The following is a 27,802-nucleotide window of genomic DNA, read 5'->3' as shown; positions in this document are numbered from 1 at the left end:
AACTTCTTTTCGCCTTCGTTCCTATCTAGTCTTTCTGTAGAACGGAAGCACATTTTAGTGCTATTACTACTACTTAACGACGTAAGTGTAAAGACGACATAGCGACGATGAAGACGTTGTTAGTGAGTTGTATTTCAAGTTTATTATTCTTTACGGTGTTATCGCAAGATTATGGTTGGAATTACAATAATACCAATGGTAATGGGAATAACACTTTCAACGGTACTTACAACAATACAGCGTACAATAATACGGCATATCATAACAATACAGCGTACAACAACACAGCATGTAAGTTCCTTCTCTTTTAGCATACTATTTAATTTTAATGCACTTGTAATCAAAATACATGAAGATTGATGTGCGTCATTTACTGAATATTATTATTATTGCTACTACTATTTGAATTTGACTTAAAACTAGGTTACCATGCGATAAACTATATATTAGATTTTCATATTTATATTTTTCAACAAATCTACTGTTAAAGGTACGATGAGAAAATATAATGTAGCCTATACAATAAACTCATAAATCCCATTACAAAAATATGGAGTTTCTTTCCTTGATTCAATGTATTTTCTCCGAAATTGAATACTGCAGCAATGTTAAAATCAATAATTATTTACATCTTGAAGCAATTGATTGTTACCCCCCCCCCTCCAAAAAGAACAGAAAAGAAAATAAAACATTTTCCCATTTTCCTAAAAGTACGCCTGAATCACTTTTAAGGTCCAAGAAAGAGGACGTTATGTCCGGGTAAAAAAGAACGTCTGGTAATCCTATTCAAAACCAAGAAACGATATGTTGAAATAAGCAGGCTAGTACAGTGGTCTCCAACCGGTACGTTATACAGTCCCATAGGGTGTGTCGCAAAATTTTAGATTTTAAAAATGAAATACTTGATAAAGTCGATTTTGAGATAGACTATACCAGCCAACGCCTGCACTGACCGCAACAATCCTCAGTACTATATACAAACACTAATTTATAGAAACTTATAGTCTTACATTATAATAATTCATATTATTATTATTAATAAAATAATGAACAAGTCTGTCGCCTGATTGTGGCTTTCAGTAAAGTCTGTCACTAGTCAAAAAAAGTCTGGGAACCACTAGGCTAGTATATTGAGTGAATGCTTTAATACATGTGTCAAATAAAATTACCTTTGTAGATACTTGCACTCTATAAGATAAGAAAAAGCAGTAAATTGTGTTACATGATACATTTACAATTGAGGGGGTGAGGGCAACAGTGGTACTTAACCTACATTTTTTAAAAATGGAGAAAAATCGAGTTAAACACACGTGCTTTTTGTACAATATACCAAAAGCAACCACAAATGAATGAATGTGTCATACATTGTACACACACACACACACACACATATATATATATATATATATATATATATATATATATATATATATATATATATATATATATATATATTGTACGAAAAACCACATGTGTTTAAGTTTAACTTGATATTTCTCCATTTTTAAAAATGTGGGTTAGACCATTGTTGCGCTCACCCCCTCAATTTTTAGTTCGGGGATTTAATGTTATTTGGTGTGATATTATTATTATTATTATTATTATTATTATTATTATTATTATTATTATTATTATTATTAACATGCTGAGAACAGCTAAAAGCAAAACTATAGCACAATAGCTGAATAGTCTTACAATTCAATTTATAATTATAGTATTATACACTGATAAAAGTATAAGCTCTGATAATATAGTCAGCGTCAATTCCTAAAACACATTAAGAAACAAAATCAAACATAATTCTAATATATGCAAAAGTCTTGTGATATAAACATTTTTTCCATCATTCGCTTGAAACAATGCATATATTAGAATTTTGGAACTTTTAATTCAACATTAATATATATTTTAAAATCGCGGCAGAGCTACAACATGGGGACGCGAGACATTTTCTCCGAAATCGCGACTATTCTTATAAAATCGGGTATGACATGCAAAGATTCAACAGAAGTTATGCCACTATTTAATCTTCGAAACACTCATTGTAGCAGATGCATATATAAAAATATTAGATGGACTTCAGTGATAAATGAAATCGAATGAAGAGACTATAACTGAAAGTCGTCCAGATAAGGTCCCATAAACATATATCTTTCAGTGTAAGAAATTTTAGATGATACGTTTATACATAGCTATATTGTATATTGGCATATTTTTTAGTAGTGACTATTTTTGAGAAAATATAAGTGAATCATTTAATGTAGCTATTTTTGTAATGTAGCTATTAATGTAGACATTTAAACGTTGACAATTTCTAGCAAATCTATGCTTAGAGGTAGTTCAATGTCTTTTCTAATTAAAAGTCCTCAAAAATTATGAATAAAAACATAATAAATATGATTGACTATTTTTACTAATCCATCAATGATGCAAGTAAAGCGTATTGTTAATATTTGAAGTATCAAAGTGTATTTTATTGCATCATTTAGCCATTTTCTTAAGGCACCTATTGCAAAACACTGTTTAAACGTTTTATTGCGTACACATGGAACACGAAAATATCTATCAAAACGATCCGGCGAGCCACACCGTAAACCATAGAGCCCATTTTCTAACTATCAATATGTAAAGTAGGAAGGCAATAATAATGTTTCATCTATGATACAGGTAAAACTAGAATTTCAAAGTATATTGCATAAATTGTCCAAAAGATAATTGATATACGATATGTATGTTTATTTTATTAAGCTAAGAATATAAGGGATAGAATATATTTTACGGTGGGTAGAAGAAAGTAAACTTTCGAATTTTGAATTCTAATAGTGAGGAAAAGTCGCATGCTAATAAAGGGAAAAATATTGAAAGAGATCTATATTTTATCTTCTGTTCGCGCAAAGGGTCTAAAGTTTGAAAAAAAAATACCAAAAAACAGGTAGACATTTTGTCTTAACGTTTAAATTTTAAGGATTAAGTTTTCCGACTTCTAATAGCAAAAAATTACTCTATCTTAGCAAAGATATGTTAAACTTGTGAGTCCGCCGGAAAAGGTGACAGAGGTAGCTATATTAGAGCAACATTGCAATCTTTGATGTCTGAATTAGATCGGAAATCCGATTTCAAGATGGCACCCTTGACTACTAATACTGAAACAACATGACATGTCCTGAAAATACTTGAATAGTTGAATAGGGCATAGATGGAGCTCGAATTGCAGTCAATTCCAAGTAGTGAGATCTGGGTCATTTTAAGTATAATAATTTTGCAACATGGACGAAGATTTGCAAGCTAATGCTTTCATCTCAAATTTGAATACATAAAATCGCTCTAGAAAAAGCGAGTTAAAAATGGTCTTGTATATTGACTATTTTAATATAAAAATGGGTCTGTTTGTAAAACTATTAAAAAATCAAATTTTCACCGAAATTCACTAACTTTAAGCCATATACACGAGCTGTAATTTCAAAAATAATTTCACCATTATAAAACATCTAAAATAAAATTATTTCATGCTATTAGACTTCGGAAAACTTAATCTTTGAAATTCGCATATTAAAGCAATAATTAATATGGTAGGTAATATATACCGGTATATATATATATATATATATATATATATATATATATATATATATATATATATATATATATATATATATATATATATATTAAATTTTGGGCCCTCTGCGCGAACTGAAGATAAAATATAACATTTTTTCAATATTTTTCCCCTTTTTTAGTTTACTAACATGAAACTTTTCTGCACTATTAGAATTTGATATTCGAAAATTCGCTTTCTTCGACCCACCCTAACTTATAAGCCCAGATTTATTATTCGAAGATTCTATAGATATAGGATATGTGCTCAGTATATGACTACTTTTATGACCAAAGAATATATTTGTTTTAGAGGGTGTTGCAAAATACATGTTACAACGCTTGGATGGTGAATCTAGAACCAAGAAAAATCCAGTAAACATTTCTTCGAAATTGCTTAATTTCAGAGTTAGAGGCTGCTGTGAATATCTCCAATACTACTAGCCATTGAGCTACTACGGCATGTTATCGTCTTAGAGTTGTAATCTGTTCTATCGAAACATGCACAGTTTAGATCTTCTAGTGGCGGCGCAAGGGGTTTTCTCACAGGAAGTAAGATATTTCCGGTTATTCCGCTAGGAAAACTGGATCCCCGATCCGGTTCATGACGTGTGAAACAACGTCACAACTAGTAACATAAATTCGTTGATAAAACATCAATGTCTTGAACAGAATCAGAATAGTGAAGGATTTTTTGGTATGTCGTGCGTGGTTGCTTAACTACAAGGAATAAATGTAGTGGATAAAATTAAAATAAATCAAGGATTAATTTATTTTTACTCCAATAGCCATCGAGATCAGTGGGGTATGGGGTTCTAGAAGCCTTGATTTTATCAGAGAGGTAGGCAGACGCATATCTATTGTTTCTGGAGATGTTCGTTCAGCATCTTTCTTAATCGAACGTATATCCATTGCGGTCCAACATGGCAACGTTTCGTCAGTTCTTGGTACATTGCCGCCTAGAAGAGAGCTGGAGGAGGTGTTTCTTCTCTAGTACAACACAAACAAGCGAACAATATCATAACTACAAGTGTTAGTACACATTTAATATAAAAGTGATTTCAGAAAATTCTTGTAACATAATCCAAAACAAATATGCTCAATTTTATTTATATTTCTGGAGATTTCATTATGCTATTTCTATTCCTATAGTCTATTTATTGTGCCCTAAGATTGCGCATCTACTACTAGGAAGAAGAAATTGAATGTTATTGTATGTTTCTGTTAAATTAGCATGATTATCTGAAAGATGATCTATATGAGATGATGTATCACATAATGCTGAACAAAATGGGATGGTTAAAGATGAACTTTCATGTGTTGGTTTCGAAAAAATCTAGAAGAATTTTTATGGAGCTAAAAAGTAAACCCTCATATGTTTGTCTCGAAAAAAAATCTAGAAAAACAAATTCTTATGGGGTTGAAAAAAAGGATATCGTTAATTGCTAAATAATATATTTATTCTCTTAGTAAATATTATTTTTTATGTGTTTATGAAAAATATATACTATAAACTTTATATTAATTTATAATCAAATTTAAATTTACAAAGAAAAGAACATACAAATGGACTTGAAGATTAACAAAATAATAATACTCACAATCATACCCTGTAGGCTAAAGAAGACGTGCTTAATGATATTTAATGATTTTTAAAAACTGGTGCAATGAGAATGTTGAAGGAAATGGAAATACCCCCTCAAAAAACATAGAGATGATGTTCTCCATCACGAATTCACATGACCTGGGATTAAAAGTAGTTGTATCATTCGTTGTCAACCTCAGTAACACACTACCTACTAAAGTTAAACTGATACTAAACCCCAGTGTTTGTTGTAAACATATTTCCAGGGAGGGAGAATCCCCCCCGGAGTTAGTCAACTACCTTCGCAATGTTAGTTTTGTGTAGGGCACATCCTTTAGCAAATACTGTCCCAGTGCAGCCCCCTCACATTTTGATTCCCTTCCCCTACATTTTTTTCTCAAAGAAAGCCTTCTAAAATATATCCCATTAAGCCTTTCCTTATTTCACCAATAAAACAGCAATACCATATATTATAACCTTAAATTATCATTAAATCTTAAAATTTAATTTTAAATATATTTCAATTAATGTTTCCAGAGTTATAGTATTTCTTGTAATAATTATAAAATTCAGAAGTCACAAAGAACTGCCACTTGTTAATGATGTCTTCCGGTAACAGTAGAAGTATTGTGGTCAATAAATAAACTCTGCCCATGTAATGGCCCTACAAGTCTGCTAATCCCTATGCATCATTGGCTGTAGAGAAGGCGCAAACTCCTAGAAAAACCAAATAAAAGACTGAATGCTGTCGAGTCTCTCGTTTCCTATAACTTCTGTCTTTTCAGGGTAAAAATGTTTTACTTCAATCCTACAAATGTGATACGCAACTGAATAACTAAGTATGTTTCGTTGTCTTAAACGTTTAAGATAGAAAATTATTTAAATGAACATGTGGATTTCTACAGTACCAGTGTACACGATCATTATAATATTCCTAGATTATAAAGTAGAAGCATTTTGGAATTCCTAGTTTATTCCAAAACATTGAATCAGTATCACTTTTAGCCTATAGACACATAAACCAGAAAACAAAACTAACTCAAACTAGTCCTTTATCATTCTATTTTTTTCCTTTTAGTTAAGATATTCAGAATTTTCCCTTCAGGTGTTTACTCCATTGCTTTTAACATCTATCTAATGAACTAGTTAGAAATTCATTTTGGAAGATAACCAAAATAAGTGCAGAACACTTAAAGAACGTAGGCTATATAGGAGTTTTTGTGTTCTGCGTCTTTATTCAACACCGAGTACAGGTTATGATGGACGGGAACTTGCTATTAACGTGAGCTGCGAACCACGACCGGGATTCGAATTCGGTGCATTCGGCGGATGCTCAGACCATCAGCGATCCGCCCTTGCCTATGGGCCGCTCGTAATTCACTGCCTTGCTTCCAAGAGAGCTGAATTACTTTTTTAAAAAAAAATCAACCGGTCATTCCTCAGTTTTCTCAGCACCCGAGTTTCATCACGCAGAATTTTAATTCAGGGACACGAACCCAGACATTCCAAGACAGTTAAAATTCCGACCACTCTGAGAAAAAAATTGTAGGTGGCATACTTAAAAAGGTAGGTTACATGCGTAATTCCTGTAGTTTTTGGACTTAACGTACAACAGACGTCTAATTGAAAACGCATGTTTTATCATACTTTCCGTATAAGTGTTCCATCTATACGTACTTTCCGTATGAAACAATATAGGCGGTCAGAATTTCACATAAAATGGACGTATATAACATATAGCTGAGGAATGTAACATAATTATATGCATGTGATATACGGAAAACTGTTAGATATCAGACATCCTGCAACGGCAAGATGTAACACCTAAGGGCAGTGCGTATGTAGTATATGGATAACGTATGCTTCATACTGATTTCTGTAGTAAACAAGAGGATTCTGTATATTTGTACAGTATACCGCTGTCCAGAGAACGGATTTTTCTCAGTACATGCTCTTCAGAGGGACTCGAACCCCCAAGGGAGTGCGTTGTTGAGTTAATTTTAGTTCAGCGTATGTTTCAGCAGCGACGTTATATGAGACGTGGACCTACAGTTTAAAGTGGGATCCAAACCACATGAGTTCCCGCCAGGAATCGAACCCGGCTCTCACACGCCAAAGGCACATGCGCTAACCGCTTAGCCACAGGGAACTATCAGGGCTGGTTTTAGTGGGGTGCACCGGTTCACTTGCACCAGTGACGACGCCAGAGGGGGGCAAGGGGGCGAGCGCCCCTAGTTTCTACTTCTGCTCCCCTGACTGCCACTCAGACTACCCCCTCCCCAGACTCCTACAATCTTATGTAGTATTTTATATCAGTATCATAACCAATCTCACTGTCAAATTGTAGTCTACTTTCTATGCATTTATTATGTGGCAGATTAGTCATCAAAGCTTTCTTCTTTGAGCGTCTGGATATGCAAGCATATTTCTGTTTTCTAATTTAGCGCATTTTGAAGTAAATTTTAGTTATACTTCTTTCTTATGATTTTTAATTATCGTGCCTTGCGAACTATAGTAGATTTGATCGACTTGTTTTCTTCTCATTGGATCAACTTCAACTTCGATTGGAAACAAAAGAAAGGTAAAACCAGTTACGTAACTTGTTTGTATTTATCCAAATTTGAAGTTTTCAGTTTCATATTTTGTTTTATTTAAAGGTTCTATACTTCTTTTTTTCTGAAACATTATTCTAGGCTTTCAATATTCAGAGGATGTGCTTATAACAGCTTAGTTTGCAACTACCAGGGCTTAATTTTTTGAAGGGGATAAAAAGAGTTGTGTTTTCCCTTCCTGCAAATGATAATAATAAATTTATGGAATTAAATTGATTCCCAATAAAACGTATTGTCAGAGTGCTATCTTTCGTTAGTAACTGGTATATACTAGTGCTCGCTTACTTATTTTGTTTCAAAGTACTGACATGACGTCTACCATGCCGTGACGTCTACCAGTACTGACGTGACGTGACGTCTACTAGGAACTGCTGAAAAATTCGTAGCCCAACTCAGAAGGAGTGCACGTGGAATGGTGAAGTTTTACTTCTTCTACACTTCCCCCGACAGTCAATATACTACCTTGTACAGTGCTCCATTTTTTGCAGAGAAGTTAAAAAATCTGAAGATTTCCTCGCACCACTGTTCGTAGCACTACCCCCATCAGATCTAAAATGGTGTCCTTTCAAGTGTTATTTAAGTTTGGGGAAATAAGTACACGTAATAGTTAGACGGAGCTAAATCTGCGGAATAAGAATGATGATCTAGAAATTTAAATCCTAGATTATGCAATGTCAATTGTGTTCGCAGGGGCTTGATGGACAGGGTATTCTCCTGAAGGAACATAATTCCTTTCTTTTCATTTTCCGCGGCGTTGAACTTCGAATTTTTCTTTCAGTTTTGTAAGTAATGTAGAGATTCTGATTAAGTATCTGACCGTTGCGGAGGTAGTCTACGAGTAGGACTCGATACTTATCCCAGAAGAATGTTGCAAACAGTTTCTCAACCTACTTCTGTGTCTTGAACTTCTTGAGGCGAGGGAGAAATGAGTGCTACTACTCCATTGACTGTTGTTTCGTTTCATTATCATAGTGGTACAACCATATTTCATCTATGGTTACTATTCGTGAGCGAAATTGATCAGCACTACAGTCAAATTGGCAGAAGACTTCTCTTAATGCCGCCACTGTTTCATTCTCCTGACAGATTTTTTGAGAACCCATTATGCCAAGAACTTGCGCATACCCAAGCCATTCTGAATTATGCTAGCGACGAGTTCCAAAGAAATGCCTAAAACTGAGAAAGCGGGGTGCAGCTAGACTTCTGACTATAATAAGTATATCGTGAGTTTACTATACACTTTAAAAACTATATAAATAATAGCTTAAATTATTTTTGTCACTCAAAAACTGAGGTGGACTAGGCCCTCTGGCCCCGGGCTATATCCACCACTGGCTGAAATGCTGAAATTTTCAAGAATAATGTCACAAATTGCATCCATGATTTTGGGAAGAGTTATTGCTTTTAATCATCCTGGATGTAAAGCATAATTTGTTAAGAAATCGCCACGTTTATACTAAGCCATTTACTTCTTCACCACTGTATATAACGGAGGAGAGTCCCATGGTGTTTCACTGATTTCCTAATTAATTTACTTCGGTGACTTTCCTTGGTGGAACAAAAATGTTATAACAGTTAGGATCTGGACGTTCGTGAAATTCGCTGTTTGAGCACACAATCACTTCAGAGGCCTGAGAAACAATAAGAATTTCATTATTAATATGAAAATTTGTATTTGTACAGAGATATGTTTTTTCTAAACTACGGTTTTATTTTTCTACTTAGTACCTACACTCCGTCTGGATTGGACTACGACATTTCCAGCAGCTCCTTGTAAATTCTCTCTCTCTCTCTCTCTCTCTCTATATATATATATATATATATATATATATATATATATATATATATATATATAAGTAGCATATAGTAGTAGAGGAATGTATTACTTGTAGCATACGCGAAAGTATTTCAGTTTATGTTTAGGCTTCAAAAGCTTCATTGAAAAATATTTCATGTGCAGACGTTACTTATTTGTTGGTTACACATTTTACTTGAAATAAGTTTAATTTATAATCATATAGGTCTAATATAAAAACAGCAACGAAATATACAATGTAGTGTAAAATAAGTCAAACGTAATAAATATGTTATTTTTGGTATGGCAAATAGCCGTCCCCCCGAAAATGTATCTGCCCCCTCCTTTGCCTTCCTAAGAACTTAAAGCTGGCGTCGTCACTGACTTCCACCCTTCTCCGTTCGTTGCAAGTATACATTGTCTAAAATGAGAAGCTAGCAGAGAAAATAGCAACACTTTCCGAAACTTCCTGCCGTCATGTTTCCGTTTGAGGTTTAAAAGAAAGTGGAGTTTTGCCAAAGCAATAGTTTAAGTCGATTTTTTGAAGATTGAAGGAGACGCCTAAATGCATTTAAAAATATCCAAATTCAAATGTAATAATAGTTATTGCTCCACCCCCGTCAGAAAATTCTGGATCCGACCATTTTTACCACTAAGCATCAATGCCTTTTTATTACCTTTCCACCTGCACTATCATTTACACCAATTTTGCTTTTGTATGAATGTATGTCGTTTAATCACTATTCTTTTTGAATAATCCTTTATATATATTGTGGGTATTTTCACGCATAACTTGGGCTTCTTCGTTTATTGAAAAAAAAAAAAAAATATTTTCCTAGCGATCTAATGTAAATTTTATTAGCAGCTAATGATAGTCTTCGAAACTAGATTGTGAAACTCCTCAACGGGTGTAGTGTTAATACCGTAATTAACCCGTAGATCGGTTTGAAGAAAAATATTTGTTCAGGCATGTTTCATAGGCCACCTATTTTATAGGAAGTCAATGTCCTACCTTTAGTTTAGGTACTCATGACCAAAATGATTGTCGCATATATATAACTAACTGTCTTCGTGTAAGAATATAATTTGATAATGATTTTGCAGGGTGCTTTTAATACTCATACTATGTGTATAATCGGGAAATGTATATTTGTGGTAAATTTGATAGGAAAAGAATTATAAATACAAAAATTAGAATGAGTAAAACAAAACGTTGCTAAATGGACAAGAAAGTTTTATTTTCATTTTATTGTTCTTACGGTGTATTTATTGCTCTTTTGACATGAAATTTGCCACATACATGTCTTTGCCGATTATACACATACCAACATTATAAGAAATACCGGGCGAATTCGTTATCAAATTATATTTCTACAACAACATATTTATAGACATGCGACAATAATTATGGACATGAGTGTACATACCTAAACTACTGGGGTAATAAAAAGACGAAGAATAAAACAAAATTTCAAAAAAGCGCTAAAACCCCCTAAAATGTCACTCGGAATACTGAAGATAAATACTCAATAGAATTAAAAAATAAATTCAAGTCATAGATAATGTCAAAGAATATAGAAACATGCCTGTTTGTTAAGCTTGACATTTATTCCATGTATATTTGGTAAATACATTCTCTACATCACTACACATAAGAGTTCTAATTTTATACACTTTTCAGTACACAGAGCAGTCCAAAGTTTTACGACATCGTATCACTACAACCATCATTTATATTTCTCGGAAGAGGCAGAATTCTTTCGTGAAATATTAAATTATATATTTTCCCCAATAAAGTCTTATTTTGAAGAAAATGCATAGAACAGGCAATACTAGGCACTAAAGCAATTATTTAGGCAGAAAGGGACGAAATAGGCAAAATAAAACTGGCTTAAATTGAAACTATAACCCACCATATAAACTTTAAAACGTTATTTGATCATATCCTTAATATTAAAGAATAGGCATTTTGCTTAACACCTGGACTCCAGTAATCAGATTGCTGCCTTTATCAGTTCCCTTCATAATCACTGTTTATCTTTATATACATCATATTTGAATTGAAAGCAAATTACTAGCTGTATGTTAGCATGCATAGACTGTCTTAGGAACCATTCCTCTTTAAGAAGTTATCGCTTTTCATTGTCCGTCTTTCATCAAAATTAACGCGCTTTTTTTTAAATTTACTTTTTGTGTGCCCAAAATTGTATCATACATAAGTGGCATCACATGTTGCTGTATATTTGTCTAAAACAAATACACCTAATATCTAGAATTAATGACATGTCGAATATTACGTTTTCATCAAGAGGAAAGTGATAAATAAATACTTTAATACGTGTACTAATTCGCCAATGTAATTCAAAAGAGCACAAGAAATAGAAAAAAGAAAAAACGAGAGAAAGAAATCAGAAATAACCGACAGTGCACTTGCATAACTTCAATTTAGTATTATATAACTTTTTCAAACTTTTTACAACTTGTAAATTAAGAGATTACTTTTAACTTCTTAATTTATTACCGGTTCATAGCTTCGATTTCGATCATTTGTCATGCAGCTGTGTTTCTACAACTTTCTTTCTTCCATTTCAATCAACACTTCTAAAATCCGTAGATTCTTAGTCCTGTTCTCTTCATATTCCACTGTTTCTTCTCCCGCTAGTTTCTGTTTCAATTTGTTTTGAATTAATTAAATACTTTCTTCGAAATTTTTAAAGAATCTAATTTTTTAATTTCCCCACTTTTAAATTTTACGATATCCACGTTCTTATATCTTGGTCTTTTCAATTTTGTACTTGCGTCAACCGGCAGATGATTGCTATCTGAAGAGATGGCGGCTCCAGAGAATATTCGAAAATGTGAATGTTCCTTTTCTCCAATAAATAAATAAATAAACTCCATGCATAACAGGAAAAGCATAGCTGGCTATTATAATACATCTTAACCTTTGGGTGCTCGCCTTCAAAAAATACGCGCCCGACCCGAACGCACAGGAATAATTGGCGATACTATAAGTTTTTCTAGTTTCTCTAGTTAAGCATTAACACAGCAGATAGCGCTGAACCCATTATTTTCATTAGATCAGATTAGATTTTGAGTTTAGCATTCCGTTCAGCGGCAAGACTATATGGATCTACAGCTTAACGTGGAATCCAAGCCGCATGAGCTCCCACTGGGAATCGAACTGGGGTCTCCCACGCAGAACTGCGCGTACGCTATCGTGAAATTGAGTTGCAATCATTAATAAAAGCACAAGAGTGGTCAAAGTGCCGCTACGTGAGGGCTGGTGCAACTTCGCTCGCCCAAAAGTTAATTGAGAGTTAACTTTTAACTGGGAAGATATTTACTTTCACTTACTAGTTACCAAAATCATTCTGCAAGGAAAGGTCGTTGATAATGTTGTTTTTTTTTTTTTCTAGAAAAATACAATTTCATTGAGTTACTTTCATGTACCACTGGCCTAGACACATGAAACAAGAAGCAGAATACGCACAAGAGAACAGATTGAGAAAATGTATTGCCCACATTCAGTACATAGTTGTCTCAGGGAAGATAGGCAAGAAAGTTTTAAAATAGTCCCAAAATATGGTTCTTATTTTCTCCTGACCAGCAACACATTATAAATTAGCCATTATTGCTTTAAACTATTGCGAAATCTAACATGTGTTATTGTTTATTTGATAGAATATACCTGTTCATCGAATGGAGATTTCTAAATATATACCTAGATATATATCTTCTCATTTGAGTTATGTGTTCCTTATTTTCAGCAAGTTCTGTCGGAAAGAGTTAACCAATCCCTTTGTTCTCGAATCTTTCCTCTAAATGATATTTACGAGTAGCTATTATATTACGTCCCTCCCTTTCTTTCACAAACAACAATATTAAAATGAGTGATTTCAATATCACTCATTACAATTATGCATGCTCTCCTTTTCTCTTCAGCCTAACTATATTTTATTTTCAGATAGTTTTCTCTTCCTACTTGCCCAATATCACATTTCTTCATCAACATAGGTTATTTTTCTTTCCCTTTAGTGTCACCGTTATCATCCACAAATTTATTTAATTAAATTCTCTTTAGTTCACTCAAGTGTCCAGTATGACTCACGTATAATTACGCCCACTTTTTGTTATTATCCAAATAGAAAATCTATAGTTATCACTTCGAACCTACCCTTACTGTCTTATCTGATTTCGCATATCCCAATTAATCTAAATTATTTAGCGTTTAAAATATATAGTTATCCTCCATTAACATGTTTTCATTCGCAATCTTTACTCTTATTTAACCTTTTCCCCACTTATTGCCTTCTTGTTGTACTCTTAAATAATCTCCACCAAGACATCCCCGTGTTGAAGATTTGAATAGAAAAATATTTTGACTTGAAATCTTTTCTTATGCACACATTCTTTACCTTCTTTTTGTCGTTGTTGCTGGGGTTTTTAACGCCCCTTTCCAGTACCAAGTCTATATATGAAACGAGGTCTATTACTTAAGGTGGTATTCAAACCACTACATTAGCTTTTGTCCAAAGTAGTACATCGGGATCGAAGTCTGAAACACTAAACACAAAGCACATGCGCTAGCCATTTTAGCCACGAAGAAGTACATTTTGTATGTCGAACCTGGGGTAAAATAGACCAAGTACTTCGCTGTTGTTTTCTACATCGCAATACTCCATCCGTTGAAATTAATCTAACAATCTCTGAAACTGTTGCCAAATTTGACTTATCTTTCGTATGATTTCCACCACCTTATCTGCTGGAAGATTATTAACTTCTTCCAAAACTTTTCTATTTAGACTAAATCGACATAATTACTACCGTCATAGTTCTGAATTTTACTGTAGCAGCACAGAATCCTCCACACCCGACAAGTCTGCATGTGTAGTTCTAAATTCATTGAAATCTTCTAACATTCAGCGTTGCACTTAGATTAGAAACTTGAATAGTAGTTGTACAAATGATATTACCTAATAAACGAGAAGTTCATTCTTTTAACACTGAAAACAACATGCATACGAGTCATAAATTTTAATTTTCATTTCCTTTCAAAGCATAGAAGTTGATTGAATGCCAGGGCTATTCTTTTTTCAACTTCCGCTAAACCACCAGAGAAGACCACCTGGGATGACGAAATGGGAGTAAGACACAGCTATTCATTGGACGTCCCCCACATCGATAGACAAACTCTATCTTCAATCATTATGGTGTAGTTAAGCGTGAAAACATATCGAGTGCAATCGAAGCGCCTCTCAAGTATGTACTGCATAATACACTGGTGTCCAAAAAGATAGCATAATCCTAGTCCACAGCCAAAAAGATAGCATAATCCTAGTCCACATTGACCAAACATACCTGACTGATCCTAGGCATTCAAAACGTTGACACCTGTGTAAAAAAAAAAGTGTGCAAGGGAAGAAGAAAACACACAGTCCCACACCTTTATTTGACAAAACTCAGCATAGTTGAAAATGGCCCAATGTGTGTGGTGAGAAGACAAATGAGTTTGTGGTGGATCAAGAGGATCAGTAAGGCGTGTGTTCACCCCGCGCGGCTACACAGGCTGCACAACGTCGTTCCATGCTTCCGATCACTTCGTTGATGAGGTCCATCAGTATCCTTGGCCACTCCGCCCGAAGGGCAGTACACGGGTCCGGAATCGTTCTTGGTGGTGGCTGTCGGGCTGCAATTCGCGTTCGCAATGCATCCCAGACATATTCTATTGGATTCATGTCTGAGGACCGTGCAGGCCACCACATGCGTCGAATATCTCCAAAAAACCATCCACCACACCTGCCCGATGATAACGTGCGTTGTCATCCATGAATATGAATGATAGTCCAACTTCACCCCGAAACAGTCTCACATACGGTCCCAGCACCTCATCACGGTACTTCTGGCCAGTCAAAGTCAAGCTCTGAAAGACTTGTACGTTAGTACGGCCATTCAGCATGATGCCCGCCCAAACCATCACACCCCCACCACCAAAGTGGTACCTTTCAATAATGTTCTGCGGGTTGGAGGGCGTCCCTTGTTCTCTCCATATGAGTGTCCATCGAGAATCTGACTGCAAGCTGAATCGCGACTCTTCCGAGAACAGAACGTGACCCCACTGTTCCATGGTCCAGTGCCTGTGTTCTTGGCTCCACCTCAAGCGGGCGCCTTGGGTAAAGACCAACCTCATGCAGTCGCCGGTACACCGTTTGTCTTGAAACACATGCTCCTATAGCAGCTGCAAGCTCTGATGACAGTTGCTGTGCTGACATCGACCGATTCCGACGTGCTTTTACCGACAGATACCGGTCCTGTCGAGGGGTTGTGACTCTTGGACGACCCAGAATTGGTGCATGCGCAATGTTACCGGTGGTTTGAAACCTGTGTCATAGCCGTGAAATCACACTTTGTGGTATACTCAGTGTTCTGGACACCTCCGTTTGTGTTTGCCCAGCTTCCAGCCGTCCGATTATCCTGCCCCGCAAGACAGGGTCTAATGTGGGTCCTCGTGGCATGTTGAAGCCTTCACGACGCACTAATACTACAGTGGTGCCCCCCCCCTTATGTCCATGACGCACCCCCCAATTGTCTACCCGTAGGTGTTCTTCCATGAAAAAATCTTCTTTTCGATTAATTTTTACACTCCCTCAAACATATTTATACAGATTTTTACCCCCCCAAATATTTCAATGATGCACTTTGCGTCATACTCCCCCCCTTGTGGGCACCCCTGAATACTATTGCCAACACGTCTGCTTTGCACACGACTCAGCAATCGACTGTGGTGTGGTGTGCTGTTATCAGCTCTTCTTCGAGCATTTCTCTTCCCTCCCTCCAGCAGCCCTTGTATGACCTTCAGTACGCTTTCTTCTGTGTCGCAAGGTCCGTTCTGATCGCACTGTTCTAGGACGGCTGTATGCCGTTGTTTCCATTGTGTGTTCCCACGTTTTCCTATTTTTCGTAATTATGTTATCTTTTTGGACAATAGTGTATAATTCCATTTCTCCAGCTGTAGTGCATCGTCGAATCAGTAACCATTACGGCGGAAACTTTCTCTAAGTGATGACTGTGTACAGGCACGTAGCCAGGATTTCGTGAAGAAGGGGGGGGGGGGCATGACATGAAATACTGTGGTCATCACACCAGGGACTAGATCATTCTAAACTATTTTACTGTAACATATATTGGTTCGTTTAGCCAGGATTTCGTAACGGGGGGAGGGGGAGCGAGACATGAAATCCTGAAGACCCAAAAGCTCGATCAATCTAAACTATTATTAACAAATATTGGTTAGTTAGGACAATAAAATGAGGATATTTTGGTAAGTATTTTAATAACAAACTATGAAGAAATCTCGAGTAAAATAATAAAAAAACGCATTGAAAAAGATTTTACAATATTTACGTCCTTCCTCTCTTTATTCAAATATAACAATTTTCCTTTCATTATGACCTCAACTATTATAAAAAGTACATACTCAATAAGGTCTTGTAAAATATTTTACAATATCTGCGTTCTTTTCTCTGTTGAATCAACTTTTTTTCCACATAAATTTTTGTTTTTATTATTCCGTCAACTACTGTCTGTTCCAAATGACAGGTTAAAGGAGCACTATAAAATTGTTTTTGAAATAACATGTTTGAAACTGCAAGGATGCGATGACAAAAAATTATGATAAAAAATGTCCACGCTGTTGCACAACAGCACTATGTTTTCGAAAGCTTGAAATCTCCCTGATTAGTAGCAGAAATTCTGAAAATTCCGTAACATTTCTAGAAATTTCAAATTCACTGACTCTTGCAGGATATCTCGCTCACCTCGCCACCAAGTATTGCAAGTAATACAAATCTCCTCAAAAGAAAGAGTAACCAAAAGCTTGCTGTAGCTTTTATTTTTAGCGCTGATCCTTCTTTTTCTCATTTCATTTTGTTTTATCCTTCCTTAATTTTTTTCATTTCTAGTCTCGAAGTGGGGGGTCCGGATCCCCCGGACCCCCCTTCCCTTGGCTACGTGCCTGCTGTGTGCATGAGCGATGCAAAAGTTTAAAGGATTTACCGACGTACACCATAAGAATGCCCAAGAGTAGAAATCTGTGACGGCAGACGATCTTACTGAACAAGTGAATCAGCTGGCTCGTGAAAGGCGTAGATTATGATTTCCAAACTGCATGATCTTGGAATTTCAGAGAATTCAACATCCGCCCGGAGAGTTCGAATTACATCACGTAATTTGCACTTGGCGGACGCTTCGATTGCACTTGATGTGTTTTCGCACTCTCTACTCCATGATGGTTGAAGAGAAGGGGGAGGGGAAGAAGAGTGTGCGACGTTCAATGAACAGCTTTGTCTTATTAACATTATGTAGGCGCATGAGAGGATGATTGAAATTAACAATAAATAAATAAATAAATAAATCAAAAATTAAAAAAATGGTTTCTTACCAATATATCCTCCAATGAGAAACTAAATATTCTTCAGACGTGTTGGAACAACAAACTAGTTCCATTTTCAGTGGTAAGATAACAAGGATAGAATGGGATAAGAGAAATATGATATGGAAACAGGAATACATACTACCAAACGAGTTAACACAAAAAGTAAGTACTAAAAACAATGAGCAGAGCACAGTGGAATAAAAGAGTTGAGCTTGGAAGAAGCGTTATGTCTCTGTTACGTCACTGTTGCCAGATCCAAAATACACATTAAAGGTAGATAGCCAAATGTTATCAATGTTGCCAGAATCCAGATTTAAATTAAAGGTACGCAGCCAGATTTTATCAATGTTGCCTGAATCCAGATTAAATATTCATAAATATAAACCGGTTTTAATTCCCAGTCGTACCTTTACAATTAGAATTTGCAATTTGCATTTTCACCATCCAAGCACAAAATTTACGTAAGGCACGCAACTCATGTCAGTTGACGTAACAACTAAAGCCATTTATCGGCTTACTCTCTCAAAATTATAGCCAAAACGCAGAGGGAGGTGCTACCAGTTACGATGTTTTCCAAAACTATTTCGAAAGGAAGTTACAATATAGCTTCTCATTCACAATTGCATTTACAAACTTTCTTTTTAAACATTAATTTGTAATTTCGTTACATAGCTTAAGGGAGGTTGAAAAAAATGATGCCCTCGTAGAAATATTTCCGTATATTGTAAATATTAATATTTATTGAGAGTGCAGTTATGTTTAAAAATGTATTTTCTTCTATAGCTGGCAATAGTGGGAAGTCTAAACGTAAGTAATAACATGGTAATAACTCAATCAATAAACTAGACAGATAAACCAAGCGATCCGGGAGAAGAGGAGGGGTCTCCTGTAGAACTTGACAATGCTATGTAAACTGGAAAATTGAACTGAGTATATAAAACTGTCTAACTCTATTAACAGTGGTGTCTAATACCATTAACCGTATGGTGAGTCAATTAAGCATCTCAAAATATTCTTACTTTTTATTATAAATATGAGATACAGAGAGATAAATATGAGACTGGTTGGAGTATGTATCCCTCTTTCACCTCCGAGGTTATACGAGACGGACCCTACTCTTTAAAGTGGGATCCGAAATTGCAAGGATTGTACCTGAGGCAAATAACGTCATCGGGATCGAACTCTGCTCCACGTGCGCAGAAAGTATGCACATTACTCGCTTGGCAGCGAATGGGCAGCAGCAATGTATTCTCAACATTAATGTATATTTCTCTGTGTGTAAGTAAAGTTAAAACGTATGTCTTTCTTTGTAGCTGGCAATAATGGGAAAGGAAAACGTAAGTATTGGAAGCAAAGTAATTTAGGGCAATATAGATATTCTTATTTATTTAAAAACTTAAAAAAGCATATTTTCGTGTGAAGATATTATATACGTATGCTATTGAAATTAGTTTAATCATTCCCTATTTACATAGCACTATGTAATGTAGTTGTCACCTGCACCTACCTTCTATTTTTATGAAATTGGCAATGGAAAAGTCTTGGAATAATTTGTGTCTTCTAGTGCTCTGAAACTCATACTTCTAACAATGACACAAATACTTCTAACGAACACAAACTTGTTAGGATATGCTTGCAAATCGCAGCGTGTTTGTGTTTATGATTTACTTACCAAATTTTAGTGAAATTTACGAACACTTTTGAGTTTTCCTCAACTCTAAATAAGCAAATGTTCACGAACATACCTGTATGAAAAGAGATCTTTCATGTATTGAATTGACAAAATTATGTAAAAACATATCTACAACAAGTATGAAGTAAAATAAGAATTTTAGGAATTATAAAAAAATAATAATAATAATAATAATAATAATAATAATAAATAAATTAAAAAAATGTGATTTTGACCAATAATTAGTTTTTGGATCAGGGGCCACAACATTTTTGAATGGCCCCTAAATTGGGTTTTCGTACTTTTTACGGAATAAGCACATCATACTGAGTTAAGTGATAGTTTTGGCTACATTATATGTAGTTGTTCTTCAGATATAAGGCCTACAAGAAAATTTTTGCCTGAAATATATTGGATCTCTTGATCCAACATGGAAGTACAAAAGCTTCTTCTTCTTTCTTTTTTTAATGGAAAAATATATAGCATTGTCTGGACTTAGCCTGACGCTGTTTCCTTAATTGTTTTTTCGTAGGGCAGCAGAATAGTACAGATACATGTTCCAGTGATTACGAGTGTAAATCCAAAATCTACGGAGCTGTTAGCTGTAAATATGGAAAGTGTACATGCGACAATAATCTCCTTCCTGTTAACAATGTGTGTGGTTCACACTATGTTCCTGGAACCAGCCACGGCGGGAGTGGAAGTAGTTCCCAGCTAGGTGAGTTAATATTTTTATTATTATTATTTAACAAAAAGGAAAGAAAAGGAAACAGTTTAATGTATTGGTAAAAGTTAATTTTACTTTTCTTTTTACTAATCTTGCTCTTGAAAAATGTTGAAGATTTGCAACTTTTTATTTCTATATTTTTTCTTCAAAATATTATTGAAATAGTAAACTTTGTAGTCTGAATAGCTGATTAGCCATTAGCCTGATGACTTTGTAGTCTGATGTATTGTAAATGATAGAATATCTTTTTTAAAAGAATCTTTATTTAAAATTTATTGTCTTTTTTTGTAAAACTCTTTTTTTTTTTCTTTAAGAATAAATATATAAAGTTACAATTTGAGAACAAGATCCTGAGACAAATATTCGGACCCAAGAGAAACGGGAATGGGGAATGGCGGAAACTTTATAACGAGGAACTACATAATTTATACGGTTTACCCAACATTGTTAGAGTCGTCAAGTCTAGGAGGCTTTTTATTAAAGAATAAATATATGAAGTTACAATTTGAGAACAAGATCCTGAGACGAATATTCGGACCCAAGAGAAACGGGAATGGGGAATGGCGGAAAGTTCATAACGAGGAACTACGTAATTTATATGGTTTACCCAACATTGTTAGAGTCGTCAAGTCTAGGAGGCTTAGGTGGGCGGGTCATGTAGCTAGAATGGAAGAAAGTAGAAACGCTTTCAAAGTCTTGACTGGAAGACCAATCGGAAAACGACCATTAGGAAGACCTAGGCGCAGATGGGAGGACAATATTAAGATGGATCTCGCAGAGATTGGAATCCAAAGTAGAAACTGGATGCAGTTAGCTAAGGATAGAAGTCAGTGGAGAGATTTTGTGAACGTGGCATTGAACCTCCGGATTCCATAGGCCATAGAGTTAGTTAGTTAGTTATATGAAGTTACATAAAAAGTGCAAAGTACCATTCCATTATTAAGGTATTTTTCTTTCAAATAAATAGGCTACTATTGTAATCACACGAGTGTCTTAAAAATAAAAATTAAAGAAAAATAAATATATAAAATAAAGATTCAAGATGATCTCTTTATGTTGGCAACTAGGATAGCCAAACGTCCCTGTTAGTAGGATTTAGTGTTCCGTATTCATGGCAAATAGTGGCTCTTGAAGGAACTCATATTGATAAAAATTTAAAATTGTTAGATAAAAGCTGAAGAAAAATCCTCTTTACAACGACACAAAGCTCTATAGAAAAATTAGTAGACTGTGTAAGCTTTCTTCTCTTAAATAGTAGCGATTAATTTTAATTTTTCACCAATAAGACTTTCCCCCACGAGCTGCCAAGTTAATTTAAAAAGCATTATAAACTTTAAAATAATAAAATAAAATACAGCGTATATCGGTCTGTAGCTTCACTCAGAAGATCCGTACTGAGTGTACATTCAACATTTATGTGATATCCACCAGATTAATTTTCTCTTTAATAAAATGGTATCATGCTTTTTGCTTCACATTGTAGATTATTTTATTATTAGTAAATACAGTATAATAATAATAATAATAATAATAATAATAATAATAATAATAATAATAATAATAATAATAATAATATCTTGTAAATCGTGTTAACCTGTACATAGATTAATATAAGGAGTTATAGGTTAAAATGAATCATCCACGTATATTATTAATCAGGCTCGTCTGCTGTTATAGGTTGCATGATTGAACAATCATCTATTTTTCTAATGGGAAAAAAATGTTCTTGAAGTGTTTGACTAAAAATATGATTTTTCTCTTCAATACAAGAGAGAATATATATCTTAAAAGATATATATTTAAAAATGAAAGAGAATGACTTACGTTTATAGTTGCATGAGCCTGTAACTATCCAGTAACATTGGGCATATGGTAGGAAATTCCATGGAGTTATTTCTTAACATGGAAAAGAACATTAATCGCGCCTGTCTTTTCGTATTATTGATAAGTGGTTGCTGTCACTTGACAAACCACTAAGTCTACTTTCATAGTAGTTTCTCCACTATAGGAATTTCTCCACTTAACAATCTTTGATTCAACTTTTATTATCCCTCGTGAGCAAGTGACGAGGGATTGACGAGAAAGAGGTTATTCGTGCAACAACAACAAAAAAAAAAAAAAAAAAAGAAAAAGAAAAAAAACTGATGGTGGTGGATACAATTAAAGCAAAAGAGTAGAAGAACGTAGTTTAAGATGTTGAAGTTTATTTTGAATCATCCTATAAAAAATAAATTCCATGCATTGTTGTCTTACAGTATTTTATTGCAAATTGCCTAGAGAGTGCTTTTGTTTTTAATTCGTAAATAAAATGAACATAATAAAATAGAGCAGTAGTGTTTAATAAGAGACATGCAGAAGTTGTGTTTAAATTAATTTTCTAACTTAACGGTTGATTGTTCATTATATTGGAATGAATAGTGACTGATTATTAACGAACTTAAACTTAATACATATCAATATAGAGAAGATATTTTCTTGATTGTATTTTCTAAATATTAAAGTAACATTCGGAAGCAGGAAACAGACCGCGTATGCGCACATGCCTTTTACATGTCAGATATTAATTACTTGAATTGTAAATAAAGAATATATATTTTTTTGTTAATTTCAGCACTAAACCAACAATGTTCGAGTGATCAACAATGTCCTGAAAACGCAGGTTGTTACTATGGAATGCGTACAGCAAATTCGTCTTATTATCCATCTTCCCAGTCGTCCCAAACTAGAGTATGTGCGTGCAAGCAAGGATATGTTGAAAAGAACAGAGTGTGTAGCAGTAAGTAGCTCTTTTTTCTCATATATTAGAATATACACATTCAAGTACGGTCTTCAGAAAAAGTTTTTTTTTTTTTTCAATTGACGTTATGAAAAGTTTAGCTGCTATGGTCATCGTCGAAAGAAAAAGAAAAATGGCAGAAAAAAAATAACCATTACGTTGTTCAATATTTTTGACTTATCTGTTGTCGATGACGATAAGACAGAAGAAAATCCGCGATAATAAAAAATTCGAATTCGAGATTTCAACACTTTTACACGTTTCATTGTCCCTACACACCGAAAAAATATTTTTGAAGTTCATCTGTATATTCTTCCCGATGTATGTACACTCATGTCCAAAATTATTGTCGCATGTCTATAAATATGTTGTTGTAGGAATATAATTTCATAACGAATTCGGTCGGTATTTCTTATAATGTTATTATGTATATAATCGGCAAAGACATGCATGTGGCAAATTTCATGTCAAAAAAGCAGTAAATAAGGACAACAAAACAAAAATAAAGCTTTCTTGTCCATTTAGCAACATTTTGTTTTACTCATTCTAATTTTCGTATTTATAATTCTCTTCCTATGAAATTTACCACAAATATACATTTCCCGATTATACACATAGTATCAGTATTAAAAGTGCCCTGCAAAATCATTATCAAATTATATTCTTACAAGAAGACAGTTATAGATATGCGACAATCATTTTGGACATGAGTGTACATATGCCTAGGGGCCATACGTTCAAAGTATTCGGACAAATTTTAATCTTAAGCTCATTACAATTTTCTCTCTCTCTCTCTCAAAAATCTTTTTCCTACATCCAAAAAATAATGATAGCTAGCTATTTTCTCAAAAACGGCTCCAACGATTTTGTTTATATTTCATAAATCAGCATTTCAGTAACATGATTCCCCCCCCCCCAAAAAAATCCTCAAGTGGTATTTGATTATTGGGATAAGTATTTCTGGACGATATTTTCAAAAACGTCTCATGTGATTTTGTTAAAGCTCCATAAACAAATGTTTAATTGACAACTCTAGAATGTGGCATAAGTCACTTCTATTGAAAAATCTAGAAGGGCTGGTTGTTCTTGGGGAATATGTAGGAATAATTTTCTCAAAAACGGATCCGGCTAGTCATGTAAGTTGTTTCCTCCAGTACAGAAAAATATGAGACTATTTGAGACAAGATGTATAGTCTAAAGTCACATCTGTGCCACTATAGTATATTCTATAGTATTTACTGAAAGTCGAACCTGGGACTTGATGCATCAAAGGCGCGCTCACTAATCGCTAGAAAAGCGAGATACTTTATCATAAATAAGCTAACCGACATATTGTTTCTGTTCATTAAAAGCTCCACATCGTACAACCTTTCCTTCACCCAAAACACGGGTACTATTTCTATTGACTACTCAAATTGTTTTGTCTTAAATATTTAAAATATCAATTTCTTGGTTTTCATGTAATGATTACAGACTCTGCTCGTTTCAAAATATTTAAACAACATTTTCTGCTTCTATTTTCAGGCGGCGCTTCAACTTTCTACGCATCTGTTGTATCAATTATATTCTTAATTGCTACAAGCAGACTTATTGTTTCTACATGTTAAGAAGAATTAGCAACGGGTAATGAAATAGCATAAAATTAAATCATAAACTTTTTTCCTGCTTATTTGGAATCTCTTTCGTTTACTGAAATTGATTAAAACATTCCAAATTTATATATACTTTCAAAGAAAGTACCAAAGCATTCCCTGTGTGTGTATTTAAAGTAATTGAATTATTAGCTAAATCTTAACCATTAAATTTTCAACATATTAGAATATTAGGTGTTAATATCATGTCACTTTACATATATATGAATGAGTGAGTATTAAATTGCGAAGTGATTTCCAATCTTTATTGATATATGGATCTTTCTGTACGACAGTCTATGGGTACTAATAATTATTACAAACAGCCTATGTGAGTGAATAACAAATTCAGGGAAGGTTAAAAATGTATTGGAAAGCATCGATAATTAAAATGTACCGAAGTCTCTTACACGATTTTGTATTCATGAAGTCTTAAATACATATAAAAAGAAGTAAGATATTTTACAATGTACTTAAACATAATATACTAGGTTATATTCTGAAGTGTTGTTAAATAAGTTACTGCAGCCAATAACAACATGCCACCTAAAAGCACACATCTAATATTCATGCATTAAAAACAATAATATTAAAGTAGTAATTACAAGCAATTACTGATCCTCTCTGAAATTACATAAAATTCCGAACACTCACATTTGTCAGGTGTATCGAATCCATCAGTAATAATTATTCCAATAACAGTCTTCATAAAGACGCATCAACACAAACCACGAAATCGCAAGCAGAATTGATTCAATACAATTGAGAAAAGTTTCTTTTGGCCGCTTTGAGCTCTACTTCGGGCATTGTTTTTTAATGGTTATGATGTGCCATTTACGAGTTCTTACCTACTTTGAAGCAACTTGCGCTATAAACATTCCAAAGATGACACATACTTTGTACTACTTAGAGATTTTTAAAGTTTGTTGATTAATCTAGCAGTCTTAACGATGTTGAAACTAATTGTGCGCCATAGAACATTGTCAGTTGTCAAGGAAGTGACAATTTGTGAACTTTTCTGCAACGATTTTCTCGAAAAACAAACAAACAAATAAATAAATAAGTAATAAATAAATAAGTTTAGTTCGTCGTAATGATTAAAATTACGATGAACGTAATAAGCGGATAGAATTTATACTTTTTAATTATCAGTTTTGAGGGAAGCCTCATAAGTGTTATTACTGGTAGACATTTACGCAGAAAGTTCCGCAATGATGATGATACATACACAAAAGTGAAACATATCACCCAACAATGGTTGCAATAATTTCTGTTTAGATTGATACTTTCATAATTAAAAGTAAACTAACGTAAAGAGTTTATACACATACTGAAGAAGACAAAATATGCAATTTCATTTTTCCTTTTAAACCATAGCCAAGGAGAAAATTAATATATCAAATTGGAACATATACCTCAACTTTTCATTAAGGTAACACACTGTTATAATCTTTCTATTTACTTTCAAAAGTTCCCCTAACACTTGCCAACTATGTGACAAAATTATTTAATTTCCTCTTGTTGTAAGGTGAAATTTAAATTTTGTTCAAAAAGAACTCCTGGCATTTTATTATCACAATTCACTTTTAGAGCTCCTTCTTGGCTAAGCGGTTAGCGTACGCGCCTTTGGCGTGGAAGATCTGGGTTCGATTCCCAGCGGGAGCTAATGTAGTTCGGATTCCACTTTAATCAGTAGGTTCACGTCTTATATTGCCTCGCTGCTGAACGGAACGTTAAACCCAACTTGGCTGGTCACAATTCACTTTGAGTAATAAACTATACCGTGAAAGTAACAGAACGTTCTTCTATATAGTGCATAAAAGTCTTCTTTATGTAAAGCTCGTTGTTGTAAATATAGGTAGGAAAATCAAGGCTAATTAATCCTTTTATAGTACTTTGAAAGAATATCAGTAACAATGAAGTACTACTCTGTGGGGTTACAATCAACGTTTTTGGCCACCATTTTCTCGTGAAATCTTAGCAAGTTACAGTACAGAAATTAATATCCTCTATGTAAACATTTGTCTAAAATAAATGCAAGCTATGTAATACTGATTTATAATAAATACAGCAAATTGTTGTAGTGTGTCTACTGTCATGTTTACTTATGAACCGAAGCATGTTTTAAAACCATAATTCTTCTATCACAAAACCGACGAAAGTGTTATGAGTTTTACAGTAAAAGATACACACCACTGAAAAATATACCGATGCAGATCATACACATGAATAAGGTTCACGAAACTGGGGCTTGAACAATAAAAAGGTGCAAAGTATATTGGATTCGAGTTCAGAATCCTTCGGGTAACTCAAGAAGCTGGAGGGTTTTACGAAGGTAAGTTGTAAGAATCCTGTGTATGGTAGTTTGGCATAGAACAAAATTCAATTGCAGACCTTTGTTTCAGTTAAATATTTGAGGTTTTTGACACCGATAAGTAGAGTATATTTGCTTCCTCTTGGATTGATAAAATAAACATTCAATAGTCTCTTAAATGTAGCATTATACGTTCCATAGTTCTCATAAAAGAATGCCAAAGGTTTTTATACTATTTCATTCAAGTTTGAACTCCAAGAAATAAAAGTTTGCTTAAATTGGAAGGATTTTCATTTTAAAATACCTGATGTCAGATAAATATCAGATAGCTACGAAAAGAAGCTGAAGAATAGATGTAAATATTTTAAAAAGACATCTATTAGAATACAGTATTATTATATTTTAACAAATAGAAATGAGATAGAATGCACCAGCTATATAACACATTTATTATAAACTTCTATGTATCCTTTCAGCAGAATTCAAGAGGGTTTAGAGGTTACAATAGATATATTTTTAAATTATGTACATAGAGTAAATGCAGAATTCTTTACATATCAATATGTGTAATACGGTAATATAATAACTATACCATATTATGTAGATAGATTGTGTGTTATCTCATCAACAATTTGTTTTCTTGTATTTTCATATTTGTATTT

At 34.1% G+C, this 27,802-nt stretch overlaps 1 protein-coding gene across 1 annotated transcript; it reads left to right on the top strand.

Moving 5' to 3' along the window:
* Positions 1-27,802, top strand: LOC145668349 (uncharacterized). Its single transcript, XM_081736110.1, has 4 exons — positions 1-291; positions 20,225-20,410; positions 23,031-23,195; positions 24,720-27,802. The coding sequence occupies exons 1-4, from the start codon at positions 108-110 to the stop codon at positions 24,800-24,802; spliced, it is 618 nt and encodes a 205-aa protein (XP_081592236.1). The 5' UTR covers positions 1-107; the 3' UTR covers positions 24,803-27,802.

The sequence above is a fragment of the Thermobia domestica genome, chromosome 13 (genome assembly GCF_964235325.1).
Source record: "Thermobia domestica chromosome 13, izTheDome1.hap1.1, whole genome shotgun sequence".
Lineage (NCBI taxonomy): Eukaryota > Metazoa > Arthropoda > Insecta > Zygentoma > Lepismatidae > Thermobia > Thermobia domestica.
Note: the sequence above shows the minus strand (reverse complement) of the source record. Positions and strands in the feature narration are given on the sequence as shown.

Bases quoted from the DNA above. Each gene is read 5' to 3' on its own strand.
- LOC145668349 (XM_081736110.1), top strand. From the start codon at position 108: ATGAAGACGTTGTTAGTGAGTTGTATTTCAAGTTTATTATTCTTTACG. The intron at 292-20,224 runs GTAAGTTCCTTC...GTTTTTTCGTAG, and splicing joins AGCGTACAACAACACAGCAT to GGCAGCAGAATAGTACAGAT. The intron at 20,411-23,030 runs GTGAGTTAATAT...TGTTAATTTCAG, and splicing joins TGGAAGTAGTTCCCAGCTAG to CACTAAACCAACAATGTTCG.